At 35.2% G+C, this 20,200-nt stretch overlaps 1 protein-coding gene across 2 annotated transcripts in view; it reads left to right on the top strand.

Moving 5' to 3' along the window:
- MFS3 (major facilitator superfamily transporter 3) overlaps window positions 1–20,200 on the top strand; it is a 123,756-nt gene that overhangs the window by 44,579 nt on the left and 58,977 nt on the right. The window contains exon 1 of one of the 2 annotated variants that reach the window (XM_081729401.1): window positions 18,418–18,557. The exons of the other annotated variant lie outside the window; for it this stretch is intronic. Within the exon in view, the coding sequence (XP_081585527.1) occupies window positions 18,470–18,557 (88 nt within the window). The 5' untranslated portion in view covers window positions 18,418–18,469. Of the gene's footprint in view, window positions 1–18,417; window positions 18,558–20,200 lie in introns of those variants that run through there. 2 annotated transcript variants of the gene reach the window in all.

Raw genomic sequence — 20,200 nt, 5'->3', positions numbered from 1 at the left:
ATTATATGATGAGTCAGTCCGCCGCGGCAGATCAAAGAAACTTGACAGTCTGTGGCGCGGACCGTACGATATAATTCGAACAAAAGGTGTAAACTGTACCTTAAAGGTTGGCAAACAAGAGATGACTGTGCATGCCAATAGATTAAAGATGTATTATTAAGTAACTCAAATTCTTCATGTTATCTTGTAAAAAAAAAAAAAAAAAAAAAAAAAAAAGTAAGGAAAGTAAAATAACGTTTCTATATTTACAGGGTTGTTCAAAATGATAGGACTTAAAGCTATTCTACTGGTTTCTCTTATATGTAATAGTCTAGAACTTGGAGCACGCATAAAGAAATTTGAAAATACAGCAGGTATTTATTATGACTCTTTAGGAGAGGTTCACTTATATAATACTTACTGGCAATTGGTCTCTTACGTTAACTTAACTAAGTTAGATATAAGCTTTCGTAATTTGGAAACTTACGTAGATAGGACACAAAACCTGTGTAGACACTCAGTGGTGAAATCAAATAAAACTAGTTGTGCTACAGTGTTCGTAAATCAAGTTTTGACTAAGGTATCTGATATCAAAGAGGTTAAGGAAATAATAAAAGAAGTAACAAAAATTTCTTCGCAAGAAAGTAGAAGAAAACGAGGGTTAATAGATGGTATTGGTCACCTTGCTAAATTTCTATTTGGCACCTTGGACGATGAAGATGCCAATTATTACACTCAAAAAATCAATAAATTAGAAAAAGAACAGTTAGATTTCTTGAAATTGAGTAAAGAGCAGATGACTATTGTTAAATCTACCCTACAAGGTATTAATAAAACTCTTCACACAGTGGAGACTAACGAAAATATTTTGAGTCAAGGTTTAGAGCATATAAGTAAAGAGATATCAAAAAGAGAGAGACATTTAAATGAAGCATTTTTGGATTTAAATTTAAAGTATACAATAAATGAACATATCGCAAAAGTTGAAAGGTATTTAAGAGATTTAAAGGATCAGTATGAAATTGTTTTGCAAGCAATTTTAAATGCACAAAAAGGTGTATTACAGCCTCACATAATCACTCCTTATCAAATAATCCAACATTGGAAGGCTAGTCAAAGTGACCTCCATAGTGCGTTATCTTTACCAATTGGGACAAGTACTAGGAATAGTTACTTGTTATTGAAAATAATTAATTTAGATGTGTTTATCAATAATGGAATATTAGCCTATGTAATTCGTCTCCCTTTGACAGATTCCATTCGTTATCTAGTATATAAGTTAACTCCCTTCCCCACTAAAATAAAGAATACAACAAATAAATTTGTTTTTATTCAACCTGAAAAACCTTACCTTTTAGTTGATTCAATTAAGCAATATTACGCAAAAATGACTGAAATTGAGTTCAATAAATGTAAGATTCTTAAACAAGATTGGTTTTTGTGTAAACAAACGTTTCCTATCTTGTCTAGCCATATAAATCAAGAGTGTGAAATGAAATTATTACAATATATTCATTATGTTCCCATGGATTGTAATAAACATGTGATACAAATTGATCATTGTATATTCGTAACCTTAAATAACAATGAGTGGATTTTTGTTGCTCCACAGGAAGAGAAAATGACAATATTATGTAATGGATTTGAACCTTATGATTTAATTCTAACAAATTCAGGTATTATTCATCTAGATAATAATTGTAAAGCTTATGGTTTGAAGGCGATCCTCCAAACACAAACATGGTATGAAACCAATGTTACAGGTAAAGACTTTACTCCAAAATTAAATCTTACTGATAATTGTTGTGAAATATTAAATTCTCATATATACCTGGAAGATATGCAAATTAACCTACCTATTCAACATGTAATTAATTCGGTTAGTGACTTAAAGGTAGCAAGCCATAAAATTCAGGAATTAGAAAAGAAAATAGATGATGAACAATGGAAACTACTTCATTCTGAAAAGGTAACTCATCTCTCTTGGTTTTCATATTTTGGTACAGTTCTGATAGCTCTAATATTACTATTTTGTTGTTGTTACCGATGTAAATGTTTTCGCTTTTTCAAAAGGTATTTTGATGATGATAGTTGTTGTAAACAAATATGCATTAAACCTTTTATTATTACCAAAATAAATCAAAAACAAGATACCACTGAGCCTGTAGTCATGTCAAAAATTGCTGAGCAACTTACTGAGATTACAGATGAGTTACAGGTAGCTGTTCCCCCTAAGAAGAGTCCTAATCTACGTAAGGAAAGGTAAAAAAAAAAAAAAAAAAAATTTTAATGTTTCATATCAGACTGTGAATTTTCAGTATCCAAATTCGCAATTTGATATGAAAATTCAAAAAAGGAGGGAGGTGTTGTATGAACATATATTTACTGTTATTTTTTTCTTTTTCTTTTTCTTATTTTGTTTATCACCTTCGATGCACCTCCCCTCTTAGCAGTACTTACCTGGAATGTCACTGTATATAGTGTATATAAAGGTTCGGGGTTCGATTATAAGTTAGTGTATTTTATAGTTGTTATATTATTTTTGAAGCCAATGTTAATATTGTATAAAAGACGAATCTTTATTCTTTAAGCTATTGATAATGTGCCAGCCAAGAACAGGATGTAGGGTCACTGAAGGGTCACACATATGTGATGATAGTGTATGTACTTTCAAAATACTCTCTTTTGTAATGGTTTCTTTTTCAAGGAAGTATGATAATGTACGCGCGTGTACATCACGCAGTGAGAGCATGGATTACTAAGTCCAGTTTCAAAGTCTGTATGATAGGTCTCCACGTGCGTCCACGTGTCGACCTAAACTCATGTGATGATTCGATCTTTGTGCTTACGATAGTTTTATATACTAGTGACTATACAATGTTTGGCACATTCCAGGGATAGACTATCATATTATCATTTTTCGTTCTGCGGTCTGTATCTTAGGGACGAGAATTAAATAGTAAATAGTATCTTAGTTCTATATACATATATCTTTACATGTAACTAGAATCTTGGAACAATATATATATATATCTTCGAATTCATATATTTTTGTATTTCGTCGTATCTAGTGTTTCCAATCTTTATCTAAAGTGGAACTTTAATAATTTTACTGAAAGAACAGTCAGTGAGATTTTGTAGATGTTTGTTGTGGAACTTGTAACTTCTATTTTTTCTTATGAACTTCAATAAACTTCTCACGCTTACCAAAAGGAGATCCTATTTTATTTGAAGAAAAAGAAGAACCTGCGCGAAACGCAAACGTCAATCATACAACAATCTCTCCCAGAAGCAGCATTCTACCCAATTACTGTGGCAGTCGTTCAAACCGTCTGCTTACTAATGCAGCCATGCTTTCTTGGAGAGAGATTGAAGGAAACATCTTTGATAATAATTTAATTTTCACAAATACAAGATCTAAGTGTCTTGCTCGATAAGGGAAACACGTTGTTAAAAATTAACAGAATTTTATACGGTCTTTCCAAGAACGATTATAGCTTAGTACGTAAATATTAATATTAAACACAGAAAATGAGTCAAATTTAAGTATACATTTTCAAATTGGTGTTGCCTACTGGGAACCTAGCAAGAGGTTCGCTAGCCAGGTTACTGGTTTTTGGTGAACAGGGGGGGAGGAAGAGACGCTGATTCTAGATGCAGTGGAAGTCACACGTATAGAAACCAATATTTTCACATGTAGACGTGAAAAAGTTTATGGCATTTTAAACAATAAGAACTCCGTGTTTCAACACATTGTATCAAACCCAGTGTAAATTCACCAACGGAAGTCTCTAGGCTACTTCCTGGGTATACAATACTTATTTAGTTTCTATTCTGGGTGTTTCTTTCCATGTTGAGTTGAGATAGACCTCCCAACCTGTAGTATAGGCGACAGTCAGTCGGGAAAGAAAAAAAACTTTTTCAGCTCTAGCTCTTTTCCAAGCGTTCAGAAAAATCAAGTATGATTCTTATAGATTCTGCTCATTTCCTCTTTAATTAATCCTTCATCTCTGATTTTATATTCATTTTCTTCCAGCATCCCCTGTTAGTTATGCATTATGCAACAACGATGTAATTATATGCAACCCATTAGTACATTATATAAGCTTATAAATGGAACAAACACAATGAAATAAATACAATATAATACAATATTGTATTAATATTTACGTACTATGCTAGGTGTTTCACATATCAATACTAATAATATCAAATAAGTATGCACAGAATATGCTAATATTAAGAAAATAATTAAATCACAAATTATCATATTTACATATACATATGCAAATGTGCCTGTCATCTGCATTTTGATATGCAGATGATGTAGATGGGCATCGGCCCTCTACAGCTTTCTAAGCTAATCGTCCTGTTATGACCATAAATCTCCTTCCCATTGTGTGTCTCCTTACTCACACAAGCAAAGGATAGGAAATCCTTGAGTTTTACGTCTTACAGTTATGCCGGTTAGGCTAAAGGAGACGGTGATGATGAGTAATGAATGAAATGGTGGAATGAAGAAAGTGGGAGGAAACGGGAGAACCCCGAGACAACCCACGCACACGGTGTTTGTCCACCACAAAGTTCACTTGGTGGGAGCAAAGGATAGGAGACTCGCAAAGAAAGTGAACTGCTATATATAGATGATGGAGTGAGTTTGTAGCAAATTTGTAGAAGTAACACAGTATGAAGTGGAAATATTTTCCCTAATAAAGCCATATCCGTCCCAGTACGCCTCATTGTGTCTGTTGAGGCCTTTGAAGTTGCCAGCATGCAATAGGTTTTGCCATTCAGATTTAAGCAAATCAAAGTCCGTCAACCCGTCATACGTAACTTCTCTACTGGTTGCCTAACATCGTAGTTTCGTCCTCTAGCATGTTGAATAGAACAATAACGACACGGTTTTTGAAAATTTGAATGAGAACTGGACAATCTACACAAAATTTGGAACGATTTCTAGCACGTGTGGTTTTCGAGATCTCATTGTCAAAAGGATTGGGGACAAACATATTAACCTTTGCTTGCTTGTTTTAATGATCAAAATCGTCATACGTTTGTCTCAACATTTGGAAAAGCAACGCGCAATTCTCCATCATTAACTTATCTGTTAAGCACGCCAAATTCCTTCTACTTCAAATTAAATAATAATAATAATAATAATAATAATAATAATAATAATAATAATAATAATAATAATAATAATTCCTTAGTGGTACTCTACCATGTCATAAGTCCTATGCACTGTCCAGGCGCGCACCCAAAAAATTTTTGTTGGGTGGGATCCTAGCTTTGGAGGGAGGGTCCAATGCTAGAAGACACCATGTGTATGTAGTATTGAACGGATATTATTCTGCACGCCAAAAGACGGTAAGTAATTGTAAAATACTTGCATTTATATTTTCAGGGGGAAAAATTATAGGAATGGATTTTTTGTATAAGAGAAAGAGTACAGATGACGTATAAGATCAAATTTTCATGCTACATCAATTATTTCCCTGTTAAACAAGTATTATTGAAAAGGTATACAAATATAAGTTGAATTTGGAAGTTTTGGGGGGCCAATCCAGGTTCCCTCCCCCGTGGGTGTGCCTCTGGCACTGTCCAAATTTCAAGTTTCTAGCTTAAGAATTTCGCCTGAGCGCTGATCTGTCAGTCACTCAAGACTTCTTTTATACAATTAAGTATAGAAATTAGGTTCGTCTACATGCTCAAATATGTAGTAGTCATTTATACAAGTTTATTTGTCCAAAGATTGTCTTCCAGATTTTATGCAGTTCGTGCTTACTCTAGTTCAGCTTTCCCAACCTTCTCCACATTGCAGCCTCCTTTAGAGTCTACAATGCATGTGAAGGACCCCTTGAAAAATATATGGGTGTGAGTGTTTTTGTTTTTCTTTGCAGTGGGATAATCATGTTAGAGTGGCATGATGCCTACTCCGTAATCGGGTGGTCCTGAGTTTCAAACCTGGTGCCGGACACCTTGACTAAGATGTAATTATATAAATAAATTCAGTGGGTAAACAAAACTAAATCACAATAGTCAAGGGTTTTTGACAAATGAAAGAATGCCGACCAAGAATTTATCATTCCCTCTTTCCTTTTCGAATCACCTATTGTGTCAAGAAGATTTTCTTTTGAAGATATTTTACGAACACGTAGGTATATATCAGTCTCTACACGCTTTTTGGCTTTGTCAGAAAAAAATATCTGGAGTATAGGCAACTTATTGTAGGTCGAATATCACATCACTTCTCATGCAGATTTACTTGTCATTATTAATTCGATCATATAACTTTAAATGGTATATTTCTCACCAGTGTGTATGCCTTTCTCAGATTGGCTTGCGAACCCCAGGTTGGAAAAGACTGCTCTAGTTCAACAGAAATTGACTTACAAGTAATCTTGCGATAACTTTTAGTGAAGAAAACTGCACATTTCTTTGCAAAGTAGTGTTAAAACTCAAATTTAAGGTCCCTTACTTTAATGAAGCTTACGATGTTGAGCATTCCTTCATCGCTTCCTACAGTTCCTTTGGTAAAACTTTTTATCACCAACACTTCCCTGTATACGCAGCAATGTGTAATTTGTGGTTGCTAGATTTTGACGTTTTAGCTGTGAATCAAATCCTTTATTTTCACCCATCATTGCTGAAGCACCGTCGTGGCATAATGCTAACCCAACTGAAAAAAAAAAAAAAAAAAAAAGCCGTTAAATACTCGAAAATTTTCCTGGTTAGTAGTTCGCTCTCAAAGTTCTTCGCTAAATTTCACACTACTATTTTTGCTGTTTAACAGGAAATTTTGTCCAAAGATTAAATTTCATTGACTTGAATAAGATGGTATGGGTAATTGTAAATTAAAACAGAAATGACAGAATATCTTTACAATCAGAACACGAGAAAGTCGAATTATCGAGAGTCTACTGGATAAGAAAAATATAGATGCAAAATTGAAAATATAAAAGTTCGTTCGCGTTTTAGTTTGTAAGACGAAAGCTGTCGTCCTTGAAGTTTTGTTTTGTTTCATTATAACTTCTGAACACGCCTGCTAACTCATCAATCTATCCATCCTGTTGTGTTATTGTTAACACTTAGGTTTACTACGTACACACATACACAATATATATACGCCTTGCTTTCCTGAAATGCTTCTTTACTTGGCTAAGCCATAGACAATTGTTGGCAATCTGTTTCAGAGCTCTTGTTCAAGCAGTTCGCATTTCTATCTATATATATAAAAGAGAACGTACAAATCCTTTGTTCCCTCATCACGCTAATACGGCTGAACCAATTTCTTTTATTTTTGGGGGGTTATTAGGATTTGGACCCTAGATGGTTTTTATCATATCACTTTAATTTTTAATTACCAGTGTCTTGAGATAATTGACCATTCAAGTGTCCATAACGTACAAATCCTTTGTTAGATCATCATAGGTAAAAATAAACGTATTTATATGCAACCCACATGACCGTGTCACTCGGCGGGTTAACATAAATGACAGGCGCTATAATGTTAACATTTACTGCAATCACTTGAAAGCGAAAAAGTAAAAATTATCTAAGTAACAAAGTTTATTGCGTTCCGGGGTGACCGCAGCGAAGCGGGGCGGGTTAACATAAATGACAGGCGATATAATGTTAACATTTAATGCAATCTTCTATGGTTTTTATCATATCACTTGAAAGCGAAAAAGTAAAAATTATCTAAGTAACAACGTTTATTGCGTTCCGGGGTGACCGCAGCGAAGCGGGGTGAACGCTGCTAGTAATATATATATATATATATATATATATATATATATATATATATATATATATATATCAAGTGAGGACCACTTTTATTAATCAGAATGTTCAACGGATCATCCTAGTTCTTTCCCCTTCGGAAGCAAATTGTGTACACTCATGTCCAAAATGATTGTCGCATATCTATAACTGTCTTCTTGTAAGAATATAATTTGATAATAATTTTGCAGGGTACTTTTAATACTGATATTATATGTATAATTGGGAAATGTATATTTGTGGTAAATTTCATAGGAAAAGAACATAAATACGAAAATTAGAATGAGTAAAACCAAATGTTGCTAAATGGATAAGAAGGTTTTATTTTCGTTTTATTGTTCTTATTTTCTGCTCTTTTGACATGAAATTTGCCACAAACATGTCTTTGCCAATTATACACATACTAACATTATATAAGAAATACCGGGCGAATTCGTTATCGAATTATATTCCTACAACAACATATTTATAGATATGCGACAATAATTTTGGACATGAGTGTACATATAATGTTTTGAGCGCATGTTAGTAGCAGTATACTTATATAGTGGACTCCGACTGTTCGGCTTAATGTGGTGGAAGGGAAGCCAGATAGGCCGGAGTCCTATAGAAGAGTCATAAGTAGGGCCCGGAAGTTGAGGGAAAATCCTCTTTCTTACGAGTGCCCGAAGACGAGGCTGAACATAAAACATGTTCATTTTGGTCATTGTAGGCCAGAAAATGGTGGATTTTATTTTTCCTTGTTTGCCTTTTCCGGCGTTTTTTCGTTTATTGGTCTTTTTTAAGCTTTTAATAGGTCTTAACGTCTTTTTTTTTTTTTTTTTTTTTGCCCTTTCATCTTTCGACAATAAATTTACTGGTCATTAACTCGAATCACCACCACCTCTTAAACAACTTTTTTTAGAAAAGAAAATTCAAAAGATAAGACATTCTTCAACGACTGGACTGATAAGACCAGATCTGCAACAATCACAAGTCAGATAGGAAGGCGTAACAATGCCCTCCAGCAAGGGGGGCTGAGGGGAGATTTTCTTATTTTAGTTTGTACTTCAGTTTGTGGAAGAAGGATAGACCATTAACCTACCAGAAGCTTGTATTTCTTGAGCATTATATCCATTAAATATGTAGTTCTAATTAAATTGGGTTTTATTTTTACGTCCTTTTTTTCAGTTTTAAGATCCTTTTTTAGACATTTTTAGGTCTTTTTATAGGTCCTTTTTAGGCAATTTTTAGGTCTTCAACTTCCGAGCCCTATTCATAAGAAACTAGTAAGTGTTAGAATAAGGAAGGAAATAACAGAGGAGAGTGCAATTGGAAAGGGACTTCGACCGGAATGCTGTCTCTATTATAGACAACATTATTTAACATCTATCTAGAAGAGATAGTGAAAAAGAGGCTACAAACTGGAGACATTATCAGTGTGAGGTAGAATGATTAGGTATATACGATTAGAAGATAATACGACATTTGTGGCGAATCTGAAAATAAAGTCAATGTTACGTTAGAAAATTTGAGGAAGAGTTGTGAAGAATATGGGATGAAAATTAATGTTAAAAACGAAGGCCCTGGTGATTGGAACGAAGTTGTCGGTGTCAAATATAGAAATAATAGATGACAGTCTCAAAAATAGAACAGATGACTAGTTTTTGATACCTGCCTAGAATTATTAGTATTGATATGAAGTGCGAACGCGAAATAAAAAGCATAGGTATGAATAGAGAAAGAAGTCTTTAGGAGGAAAAAGAGTTTGTTTTGTGGCACCTTGAATAAAAAAATTGAGAAAAAGACCCATAAAATGCTTCGTGTAGAGTATTTTACTGTATGGATCAGAAACATGGATATTACCGAAAAATGATGAAAAACGACTGAAAGCTTTCGAAATGTGGGTGTGAAAAATAACGGAGAGAATTAGCTAGGTTGAGCGGAAAACGAATGAGAGGGTATTGGAAATGGTGGAGAAAAAAAGAACAGTTTTAAATATTGAGAATATATTACTGTTGAGAAGAGAATATATTTTTGTTGAGAATTATTATTGAGAAGAGAAACTGGTTGGGGCACTGGCTGAGAAGGAACTTTATTATGAGGGATGTGCTAGAGGGTGTGGTGGCAGAAAATAGGGAGAGGAGGCAAAGGAGACTGTAATTGATGGACGATATCAAAATAGAAAAATCGTATGTAAAGGCGAAAGAGATTAACGGAAGAGCGTCGAATAGGGAAATTTCTGATGCAGCAAGCGACCTGTCAACAGTGACAAAATACTTATGACCATATATGGTTAAAATAAGTTAAATAATAACGAACTTAATTAAATCCGTTTTATGTATTCAAGATTTTTTTCTACTTTGGAATGCCATACTCAGAAGTTGAAGAGAATAATTATGTACCTAATCCTGTGAATATAATTTTTTTTTGTGTATTTTATTTTTCAACATTATTTTTAGGTTTAACATACTGTTAAAAATTCTAATAATATTTATATTATATAAACATTTTAGATCCCGTATTTGTATATTTCGGTTACCTCTGGAATTGTTACGGGATCTAAAATTTTTATATAATATAAATATATATTTTTTTTGTAATAAAATAAAAAGAGTACAGATGAACTGTAAGATCAAATCTTTATGTGAGAAAGTGTACAAATGTATGCTGAGTTAGGAAGTTTTGGGGGGTCCGGACCTGTTGGCCCGCTTGTGTTACCGTTTATGCTCATGGAGATCAACATTGAAACTTAAAATGGTAGGAAATTTGTACCACTTCCGGTTGCTATAGAAAAATAAGTCGAATATGGAACCTATTCCTGTAGGAAAATATTGTTCCTCCTTCTTTTACCGTTATTGCTCTGATACCAGTGTTGAATTCAGGCATGTTCAAGAGGGGGCTGAGCCCCCCCCCCCTAAAATATCTATACACATGCATTGAAATATTTACTTTTTTCTGTTTAATTTTTTCGGAAATAAACGAGTCTTTAAAAAGTAATTTTTTAAAAAAAGGAAAATTAGTTTCTTTGGGCCAACCTAATGTTCTAATTAACAAACCGCAAAGTTGAAGTTAAATAAAAACTTGGACATTAGGTACAGACACATACAAACACTTTACAGCGTTATTTGGGGGAACATGGCAATATGTTGGTTATTGTAATCGATCAGACAGTGTAAGTCGCGAGTTCTGTTGCAACAGATTCCTGCTGCTCTATTGCAATGTAGAATAGAGCTTGTTAACCAACCGCAGCAAATATTGGTTTAATACACAGTGACATATCCACCCGCCTGGAATCTCTCCTTGCACTGTTGGGAGCAAGTGGGGAAGGCAAAACATCAAAAAATAGTGTCTCTCACATGGAGGTGTAATGTGAGGGTTTTCCACATTGTTTTTTAAAGAAAATTTTCTGTGTTTTGTACTTTTTATGTATTCCGGCATTCGCCTGGTTGGACTAAGGAAATTATTCGGAAAAAAATAATTAGAATGGCCTTGCTGGACCAAATCTTGAAGTGTTTCTTTCAGATACCCCTTAAGTTTTTATTACTCCCCTTGTACAAAAATTCTGAATTCAACACTGTCTGATACCTGTTAATAGACAGACAGACGGACGGAGATGGTTGTTCTATGAGATTTCCAATAATGCATGCAATAGTTTCGATGACGAAAATAAATGTATATTAATACTTAATACACGCATGTATTGGCAAGCCAATTCTTAATCTGTGCGATATTTTATTCCACAAGTTATCATATTAAAGGAACACACATGCAGCCTTGTTTACTGTGATCACTACATTCGTAGAACACATACACATTGTCAATAAGCTTATGTTGTCAAGTTGTCATGTAGTTTGAAATGACGCAATTTCACGAAACCAACAAAGCTTACAAATGATGTTCTTTACAAACACGCTACTCTCTACATTCTCTATTGTGTGAAGCACACACGTTATCACAATGCATTTTCCGTTGGACATACAGAGTAAAAGAGTTCCATATTTGTAATTTCGTGATCTAATGCTTCAATATTAATTTTTACGTTCAATGACGCAACACAATGTAATATTGGCAACGAGTATTCGCAACGCAAGGCAAGGCGAGAGAGGTAGGATCACGTGTACAATATTTCATACTCTCCAAACATACTTCTTTGTCACTAAGTTTGTGAAAGAAAGAGGGAGAGCGTTCTGGTACAAGGAGGCTTTCTTTCAGAGAAAATTATCCTGGAAGGCGATCAGGGGCGGCTTTAGGGTTTTCATCTTGGGTAGGCCCGCTCCCTTGCTTTTGGATACATATACACATTGCAATGGTGCCCACCCCCCTTATGTCCATGACGCACCCCCCGGAATTGTCTATCCATAGGTGTTCTTCCATGAAAAAAAAAATCTTTTCGATTAATTTTTACACCCTCTCAAGCATATTTATATAGATTTTTAACCCCCCAAATATTTCAATGACGCAGTTTGCGTCATAGCCTCCCTTGTGGGCACCCCTGCACGTTGGATTGATTAATTACAGTAGGAAATTACTTTTACAGTATTGGTTGATGCTATTTGTTAAATAATTATCTACCATTGATAAAAATAGTGGAAAATATATTTACTATTTATTGTATCTTTTAACATTTATATATTTTTCAAAAATTTTAGGTAGACCTCTGTCTACCCGGCCTACCCGCTAAAAGCCGCCACTGGAGGTGGTGATCGTGGAGCGAAATCAAAAATGGAAGTGGATGCTCTAGGACACTATTTTGGTGATGAAAGCACGGTGGCTCAGTGGTAGAGCGCTACATAGATTGCACCTACGCGGGGATCCATTGGATCCAGACCTGACCAAAAAACTTCGTAACTCAACATGTATTATATATGTATACTTTCTTAATAAAACTATACTTGTTAAGCAGAGAAATCATTGATGTAGTTTAAAGATTTGAGCATATTCATGGGGCCGCAGTGGCTCAGTGGAGAGTGTTTACCTCTGGTTCATGAGGTCCTTGGCTCGATCTCAGCTCGGGTCAAGTGAGTTTTGCGGTGGACAAACACCTTGTGCATGGGTTTTCTCGGGGTTCTCCCGTTTCCTCCCACTTTCTTCATTCCACTATTTTGTTCATTTCTCATCATTACCGTCTCCTTTAGCCTAGCCGGCATAACCGTGGGACGTAAAACTCGAAGATTTCATTTCGTATTCCCATTTAGACCCCTATTTGTAATGTTTGAACGGAAAATCTTACCATATCAAAAAATACGACAAACAAACATCCCGACGAGGTGGGTAATAGTGGATTATTGCTCACCTCGAAGTCCCAATTATTGGAAATGTTTGAACTGAAAACCATACCAATCAAAAGATACATCAAATAGAGAATAAGACGAGGGGGTAATATTATCATAAGGTATTATTACCCCCTTGTCGGGGAGCTTCTTTGATGTATCTTTTGATACGGTATGATTATCTGTTCAAATATTTCAAATTATTGGGAATTCGAGGAGGTAATAATTTCCTAATGAATTATTACTCCCCAGTAATAATTCCCTATTGAATTATTAATCCCGGTAAAGTTAACTTGCTACACCGGCACTAAAGGATCACGAGCTAGCCACTAGACCAGAGGGAAGAATTTTGTTTATTTGTGTAGTAATTTTGATCACTTGTTCACTTCTGATGAGTGGAATCCATGGTTTGCTCCCAGTTCTCGGTAAGTTGGGATTGTGGTGGAAAACACAGCGTGCGTGGGTTTTTCCGGAGTTCTCCCGTTTTCTCCCACTTCCTTCATTCCATCATTTCGTTCATTATTATCATCACCGTCTTTTTTTAAATCTCGGAGCATAGTTGGGGGTAGTTGAACTAAAAGTAACAATAGTAAATAATTGATCACCCGTTGGTGACACTGGTCTGAACTAGCTAGGTACGTCTCAATTTTGGGAAGTCATTTGGGACTGGATGTTCTACAATGTCACAGATTAAAGCTCCCATTCTCAGCAAACCACACGGAGAGAGCAAGGATCAAACAGGAAACCTGATTAAGTTGATATAAAGACAGCAGTGATCATACGGGTAAAAGTGGAACTAAAGAGGTAGGGGGCGCTTGACGTCACGCTGTCCTCAGTGCCTATCTTTGCCCATTCTAATTTTTTTTTTTTACAAAGTGGGGGACGTCATAGATATTTTTGGAATTGGGAGAGACGTTCTCCCACGTTCCCTCTCACTTTTACCCCTGCGCAAACAATAACGTTGATGGTATTGTTGATCGTTTCGTAATACGACTTGACACTCGTGAGCCCATGAGAATTCATTCAATGCCATTCTCACTCGATTCAATTCATTTTCCTATTTCGCTCCCTTCTCTCCTATGCTCTATATATTTATGGTTAGTCTTTGTCTGGGTCACATATAACATATCCGCCATTACCTCCTGCATCATTTGCAGTGGCGTAAGGTCTATGGAAGCTGCGGAACCATCGTTTCTTTTGAGTAAATAGAACAACACATTGCAGTAAATAATGCAACAATAATCTAAGAGTAATGAAATATTCAGAATAATTTACTAAACACACATCAGCGTCACGTGCACCACGTGAAAGAATTTGGTGGGACCCTTAATTGATTGCAAGAAACAGCTTCTAACTAGCTATTACCAGGGGTGCCCACAAGGGGGGGCTATGACGCAAACTGCGTCATTGAAATATTGGGGGTAAAAATCTATATAAATATGTTTGAGGGGGTGTAAAAATTAATAGAAAAGATTTTTTTCATGGAAGAACACCTACGGATAGACAATTGAGGGGGTGCGTCATGGACATGAGGGGGGGCACCACTGCTATTACCATTTTATCTCTATGGCTATCCACGTTAAAATCAGAAGTTGTTTATTTATGCCACATTCCTTTTGAAAACAGACTATAAGAGAGAAGATGGTACCTAGTAGCGTGTGCAAGGGGGTGCTTAGGGGTTTTAATCTCCCTTCAGCAAGATATTATGCAAAAATAAATATTTACCATACTAACATACGTATACAAACTCTTGAAATTAATTGAACTTCCTCTTTTTGACGAACTTCTGTGTCCTCATCACCACATATCCTTAACGAATCATGAAAGATCAAAAAGAACTTCACATTTGACATTTCGCGAAGAGGTATCAAGTAATATACCATACCTTTCCTTCCCATTTAAAATTCTAGAGTTAAATCTATTGATGTTGATTTTCAAGATGGCCAACATGATAATTTTACTTCAGGTAGATCGTTACTCTCACTATTCATATCGAGCATTCGATATATACAGGGCCGGCTCTACCATATGTGCAACACGTGCATATGTACAGGGTAGCGAAATCTTTCATATCTATATTATTTAAAATAAATATTTCTTGTTGGAAACAAACTTCATGATGATGGTAGTTAAATTTAGACTTTCTATTTGAATACTACATTCATAAATCATGTTGAAGTCGCATTAGTTTAAGATCATGGACAGTGCTAAAGCAAATGGTCAAGCAAATCCCAGCATGAATCGTTTGATTGTTGTCAAATACAAGAACTCAATTCTCAAACAATAACGAACACCTGTTCCATTTAGTTAGTTATTACAGTTTTAATGTGAAAAGCAGTCTTGTCTTTGTCACAAACATATTTGAAAGTGGAAACAAGTTTCTTTTTTTAAAAAAATAACAGGTGTAGAAGGAAAATCAAGAAATGAAGATAAAAGAACTAGTTATATAGATCTTGAAAACTGATATATTGACAATGAAGCTCGATGTTGAATTCTATAAAAAAAGATTAGCATTTTTTCGTCTGCAGATGTGTTTGCTTTATGTTTCACTATATAATATAATAGATTATTATTTAAAGAAAAAAGAGACACAACGAGATACTATTTGTAGTGTTTAAGCCTTTCGGAGTGCGAGTGCACTTTCCCTCTCATTCGTTGTTCATGATGTGGTAGCATACTTAAAATCGTTACTCTTAAGATTTGTTCTTCCTGGAGAAAGGGGGCGGCAAACTATGCAATTACATGAGGCAGCAAATTAACTAGGCCCGGCCCTGGATATATAAATCACTACTCTATTCGTTTCTTATATTTCAACTTTGTTTCCAGATTTTTGCATCACTCTTTGAATTCCATACATAATTTGAAATGCAATTACAGTATACGAATTGATTGGAGTTCAAGTACCGTTTTAGCACCGAGGCGATATGCGAGAATGAAACATGAAAGTACGAATTAATCTGGATTTGCTCCCAAAATTTTACTTATATACTCCATTCCAAAGACGAGAAAATGGATCAGATATCCCTTCCCTACCGTAAAATACTTTCGCCTACTGATAATGCATTGCACCAAATATATTGAAAATGCTTGCGGTTTGCGTAAAAGAAGGTCAAGCCCTTGAAAAGATACGAAGCGATAAATGATTCACATGCTTCATTTCTTATCTATCATCTTCCTTAATCTTATTAAGAAGAAAAGCGGCATATCTTTAAAAAGATATAAAGTTACTTAATTATTAATTGATTATATGAATATCTTCTGTTATCTCTGTTTTATATAAGAGTTATTATGCATTATAATGCATATTTTATTAAGAGTCCAATATTTTATTTCAAATTCTTTTTGATAAGTTTATTTATTTTCTCTATCTGTTTGGGGTCAGTATAGTTCTTTGTATTGGCTAAGAGATACGACAATTTCTACTCCAAAGAAAAGAAAAGAAAACAGGTTATGAAAATTTTATTGTTATAATTATTATTACTATGTACTAAAAATAATACAACAAATTTGTTTAGAAAAAACATTCTAAACGTTGATAAATATTCCTCATTTTGTTCGTACAATGATTTTATCAAGCGGTGTTTGAGATCGAAGACTTAGGAGAACTAGCGTTGCCCACGAGCAGCGGCGCAAATCTGTCTTCAACATTGGGGGGAACAAGTAAGACCGTTTTTTTTTTTTTTTTTTTTTTTTTTTTTTGTTAAATGATGCTCAAAATATTTGTGAAGTTGAAAAACAATCCAGTGGAGGATCAGGGAGCAGAGTTATCTTCAACATTGGAAAGGCGGGCAGATTTGAGGCTTATTCTGGGGGACATCAATTTCATCTCATTTTCGTTTATTGCAATTGGACACAAATCATCACATTTTTTTCCGAAAAAAACACATTTCAAATCGGATTATTGGGGGAACAGTCCCCCAGTTTCAAGATTCGAGGGGACATATCCCCCTCATTCCCCCGGGATTTGCGTCAGTGCCCGTGAGATTCGTGAAATTTCTTCTCGTCTCGATTCTTGTATTGTCTCGTCTCGAATTTTAAAACATTCTTCTCGTCTTGACTTCCGTCTCTTTTTCGCGTCTTTGTTGCACGTGGTTCTGAGTTAAATTCACGGTGGTAGAGCATTAAGTGCATTACAGTGGTACGAATTTCATTTTAAACTGGAAATGCACGTCTCATATAGCCTCTATGCTGAAAAGAGATATGTTATACTACAATAAATACATTTTAGATTTAATTTTCAGCTTAGTGCCCCTTTCAGCAGCGAGGCTATATGAGATGTGGTCCTACAGCTTAACGTGGGTTCCGAACCATATGAGCTCCGCCGAGAATCGAAATCGGTTCTCCGACGTTAAAACCGTGTACCCTAACTGCTTAGTCAATAATAATAATAATAATAATAATAATAATAATAATAATAATAATAATAATAATAATAATAATAATAATAATAATAATAATAATGAAATGAGAAATGTGTGGTCTATTGAAGTGGTTCTCAAACGATGTGTCGCGACACACTGGCAAACACACAAATACGCTAGTTGTCGCCCGGGGCAAGAACTCGCATTAGCACCCCTTGACCAACCAAACCCCCTGCCCCAAATATTTGATCAACTTTGCGCCTTCCTAATCTCGCGCTCTCGGACGGGGCACAAGCCCTGTTTACTCCCCTGAGTCCCCTCTATAGTTACGTCACTTCATACTGGTGTGTCACGCAGTCTCCCAAGGTGTGGCAAAATTTTAGAATTTAAAACTCATGAAGAATTTAATATTAATTAGTTAAAATCGAGACAGACTGTACCAATCAACACTTCCAGCGGTAGCAATAACGCTCAGTGCTACATACAGTCATTATAAAAACTAATTGATTTCACTATTATAATAGATATTATTATTATTATTATTATTATTATTATTATTATTATTATTATTATTATTATTATTAATAATAATAATAATAATAATAATAATAATAAATATTAATATATATATATATATATATATATATATATATATATATATATATATATATAACAAGTTGTCGCTATGTCGTGGATGTTCAGTAAAGTGTACCGCCAGTCAAAAAAGGTTGAGAACCACTGGTCTATTGTGTTTTACAACTACTTCTATGCCCACAACAATGACTTGCAGTACACTTATGTGTGATATGATTAATTATCTCATCGTATAATTGACAGTAATATCTATGCCGTGGCATTATGTAAGTAAGAACTCCAAGAACTCCGCATATATAGGAAAATACAAACACGTGAACTGTTGGTAGTTTTCTGGTATTCTAAAGAGCTGCTTATCTGCATATATAGTAAAGTAATATTTGCAAATTCCTTAGCTATATCTAGGGAGATGTTAATTGTATGAGTTGTCAACACTGCTAGAACGGAAGGTGTTCACTGCTTGGCGCGGAAAGAAAGGCTAAAATCGAAAGACACGACAGCATGGGTCGGTCACAAGTACGCTTAGTGCGACGCACGCCCGATGGACACACGTATGAACCGGAAAACGCGGCGAGATGCTGCTCTCGAGGTAGGAGAAACAACTTTTTGTTTCTATTCTTTTTTTAAAAAAATTCTGTCATTATTTTGATTTACTAGCATAATTGTCAGTGTTTTCTTATATTCATGGTGGCTCAGTGGTAGAGCGTTCACCTCTGGTGCAGGGGACCTTGTTTCGATCCCAGCTCGCGCTAAGTGGACTTTGCGGTGAACACACACACAGTGTGCATGACTTTTCTCGGGATTCCCCATTTTATTCATTCCCCATTTCATTCACTTCTCATCATCACTTCTTCTTTGGTCTAGCCGGCATAACCGTCGGACGTAAAGCTTAAAGATTTCATTTCATTTTTTCAGTGTTAGAAATGAAAAAAAAAAAAAAAGCAGAAGCGGTATGTTTTCTTACGATTTTAACTAGACATACCGGCTATCTAAATGTTGTTGAAATACAGTGAAGGTATGTTGACTAAAAGATTACATTTCTATTTACATAATGACTGAAAACCACTGGAGAGCTTATCTTTAGTTACATTAGGAGGGGGGGGGGTCATGGAGAGAATTTAATACCTCGCCAACAACTTTCTGAAGAAAGAAATATCCCCTCTAGTTGTATCATAGAGAAACAACAATATGTTGTTGTATTATGTACGTACCATACACGAAAAACCGAAATTTATATTAACAATTTCCTGTGGGAAGGTTCCCGAACCCCCACTCGACTGAGGGGTATTCGAAATCCCCGGAAGAATCACTCCCACAGCAGGCAACTCCTAAATCCGCTCATGCTCAAAACACATTTATACGAATTAAGACAAGAAGACACACTCATACATACGAAAGAAACAATTCAATGTGGCACATCAAGATATAAACTAGATGAACTTCTTTGAAGACACCTCATTTTAAAAACAAAAGGTAGAACGGAGATAACAAAATTTTGATGATGTCAACTTAAAAATTATTTCTCGATAAGAAATAAAATCTTTTTACGTGCAAAACCATTCATCAATTACCATCTATAAAAATGGATTTATTAAAGGTATTTAGCATCTACTCTCCCGTGACGGTATGTGATGTCTTGATCACTAAAAAACAGAGGCGGTATGCCTTCATCACTGAAAAATCAGAGGCGGTGGTATGGCATACCACCGCATACCGTCTCACTTCGACCACTGCGGTTTTTCTTATATTCACACAGGATAAGAAAATACTTCCAATCGGATCTTCTTGATTTGCTTAAGCTAACTGCTTATTTTATCGTTTTTTTTATCTAGTTCAAAATTACTTACACTTGAGTTTTAGGGCACATATTGCGCCCATAAGACTATTTGAAGGTACATAATTTTTCGTTGAAGATTTTACTGAGCAATCAAACTGGGGAAAGGTAAGTTTGGTGGGGTGCACAAAGGTACGTTTGGGAGGCAGAGTGGTAAGGAAGAAAGGTAAATTTGGGGAGGGGAATTGCTCCACAACGCTTTGCGAGGATGAGCAATGGCGATATGCCATCCTCATGATGGACACGGACCTACAAGCAATGGAAGATTTCGTCTCATACCAACTACCTAATACAGGGTGTCCCAAAAGCAGGATACAGTCCCGTATTGATCAACTCATTGCTTTTTATATCATTTCTTATTGTTATCCATCAGCTAAACTTAGTTTCTTTATGATTTG

The sequence above is a fragment of the Thermobia domestica genome, chromosome 10 (assembly GCF_964235325.1).
Source record: "Thermobia domestica chromosome 10, izTheDome1.hap1.1, whole genome shotgun sequence".
NCBI classification, from domain to species: domain Eukaryota; kingdom Metazoa; phylum Arthropoda; class Insecta; order Zygentoma; family Lepismatidae; genus Thermobia; species Thermobia domestica.
This window is presented reverse-complemented; position numbering and strand designations above follow the sequence as displayed.